This window comes from Cupressus sempervirens, chromosome 5, assembly GCF_028749045.1.
Source record: "Cupressus sempervirens isolate cs-2001-9-10 chromosome 5, ASM2874904v1, whole genome shotgun sequence".
Taxonomy (NCBI): Eukaryota; Viridiplantae; Streptophyta; class Pinopsida; order Cupressales; family Cupressaceae; genus Cupressus; species Cupressus sempervirens.
This window is the reverse complement of record NC_143122.1, coordinates 347,254,694-347,257,125: the sequence shown is the minus strand read 5'-3', so window position 1 is coordinate 347,257,125 and position 2,432 is coordinate 347,254,694. Positions and strand designations below refer to the sequence as shown.

The 2,432-nt window shown below is 32.4% G+C and overlaps 1 protein-coding gene across 1 annotated transcript; it reads left to right on the top strand.

Moving 5' to 3' along the window:
- Window positions 1–350: 350 nt before the first annotated feature.
- Window positions 351–683, top strand: LOC149556129 (36.4 kDa proline-rich protein-like). Its single transcript, XM_089829715.1, has one exon. It carries the CDS (start codon window positions 351–353, stop codon window positions 681–683), a length of 333 nt encoding a protein of 110 aa, XP_089685841.1.
- The last annotated feature ends 1,749 nt before the right edge of the window (window positions 684–2,432 follow it).

Sequence of the window (2,432 nt, the reverse complement as noted above, 5' to 3'; positions counted from 1 at the left end):
TTCCCAATGTAGCATATACTAGCAAGATGTACTTCGTAATCTCTAGCCAATCAAATAAAAATATTGCATTTGCTTTGTACAGCATCTCATCAAAGCAAGAAAAACGTGGATAGACGTTAACAAGAACTTGAGAGAGTTTACAGGTAAACAGCCCACTCCAAATATATAAACATATATTACACGCACCGTTTCTCTACGTCAAGTAATCAATCAACACCAAATCCTGAAGTCTCTGATGGCTATTTGAACCCACTAATTCTTCTCATCTTCTTCAAAACATTGAGTGCAGCAACATTTGTTTCACAAAGTATTGTTTTAGTTGGATCTGCTGAGACAGCAATAGTGTGAGAATGAAAAAGGCTGAGGCATTATTGTTTATTGTTATGATTCAGATGGCGACTACCGTGCCACTAACAATGGCGGCATGCCCACTAAATGCTGTGAAGCTGGGAGCTTGTGTTGATGCTCTTAGTAGACTTGTGCATGTTGGTGCTGGAGATCCCGTAGTAAACCAGTGCTGCACTGTCATTAAAGGAGTTTTGGCATTACAGGCAGCACTCTGCTTTTGCTTAACAATTAGGGCGAAACTTCTCAACCTTAACATCCTCCTTCCAGTGGCACTGGAGCTTATTGCATCCTGTAGAAAGACCCTTCCCGCGGACTATAAATGCCCCCCTCAGTAAACTACTTATCCTTGTTCAAAGTATTCGATAACATAGTTTGCTCTTTGGTATTTATATATTTATTATCGTCCATTGTATCGTATCAGATGTCGATTTATATGAATAAAATGGTATTAGATGTGGATTTCTATTAATAAAAAATTTTGCAAGGACGACGCTTTGCAAAAGATTGTTGATCTCGTACATTCAAGATTTCTAGAAAATCGTTTACCCCTAAACATAATAAATTCTAGGTCATGCATTAGATTCTAATAAATCATTCTTATCATGAATGAACTTGTTCATCTGGCTACTCTTGTAAAACTGAAGGGCGCTGTTAAGTTTCATACAAAATGTAGTAAATAAAAAAATATTGAATGAGAAAAATAGATTGACTTTTTTTTTGTTTTTTGTTTTTCAAAAATTTAGAGTAGAGGGGATACATATTATAAAGAATAATTGCATAAATGTATCCATCAATTTTATGTTTTTGTATTGATTGTGTGATTATTTTTACATCATTATGAAGATCCTTGTGATGCTCTCTTTCTCTTATCCTTGAATCAAAGAGTGTGATCTTTATACAAAATAAATCAAACAATCAAATCCAAATAGTTTCATATAGATTGTGAAAATGTTCTTGTTCTTGCATGAATGTATTTTTCTTTTATAAAAAAATTGGACAAAGTTACATTTGGTATGGAACATAGGTGTGTCTCAAATAAAGGACCATAATGTAATTTTCACTTTTCTTCTACTTTGATCTACCTCGTATGAAGGTTTTAGTGAATATTATTGGTGGAACTCCTTAAATACATATTTTTATAATGTGAGATTTGACAAAAAAAAATTTTAAAATTTCTACAATGATTATGTTTTATTATTAATTTTAAGGAATAGATAAAACTTTTAAGCACTCAATAAATATATGTGCATGCATTGATTAGATCATCAAATATCTCAAACCTTTGGATATCACTATCCTAGGTCAAATGAAATTTGTAGAAATATAAACATGAAATATCACAAATCCAATCACACAATTTTGACACAAGGATTTAATGTGGAAACTAAATTTGGAAAAATTGACTAGCAATGTGGTGCCAATTTTCACTCTTTTGAAGTGAGCTCTATGAGGATCCAACCCTCTTAAAGGTTACAATGCACACTATTAAACATGAAATTGATTTAATGATTTCAATCAATCTATTAAAAGTGATCCTTGTTAGAGGACTTCAGAACATTCCATCAAAATTTCACCTAGTTAAAGGATTTACTCATGATTGTTAGGTCAAGCTTAATTCAAAGGATTTATCTAGACTGATGCAATTTCTAGAAACTAATAGTAGGATTTGATGTGATAACAAAACAACTCACTTGTAAATTTCAAATGTCTCTTTCAACTTTCAATTATAATTGGCAATCATTCCCCTTCATCTGTAATTTCTTATTCACCCTTCAATCCTTCATCTCCTTAAGTATTCTTGCATAGTATACTAATAACAAGTTCATTCCTTTGGCCACCATATGAAGCAACACCTCCTAACTCTAGAATTTGACACTTAGACACTTGTTTCTAGCCTTCTATATCCTTAAATAAAGATTTTTCATCTTTTTTTGCTTAATCACAAGCATCTATCTTAGGGTTAGGTTAGATTCATCAAATCCTCCCTTCTTTCCATTATGTTCCTTCTAGAAGCTTCTCTTAAAATCCTCACCAAATTCATTTTCAAAAAGTTTATCTTGAGTTCTATGTCACCAACTCATCAA

Coding starts and splice junctions, on each gene's coding strand:
- LOC149556129 (XM_089829715.1), top strand. CDS start 351: ATGAAAAAGGCTGAGGCATTATTGTTTATTGTTATGATTCAGATGGCG.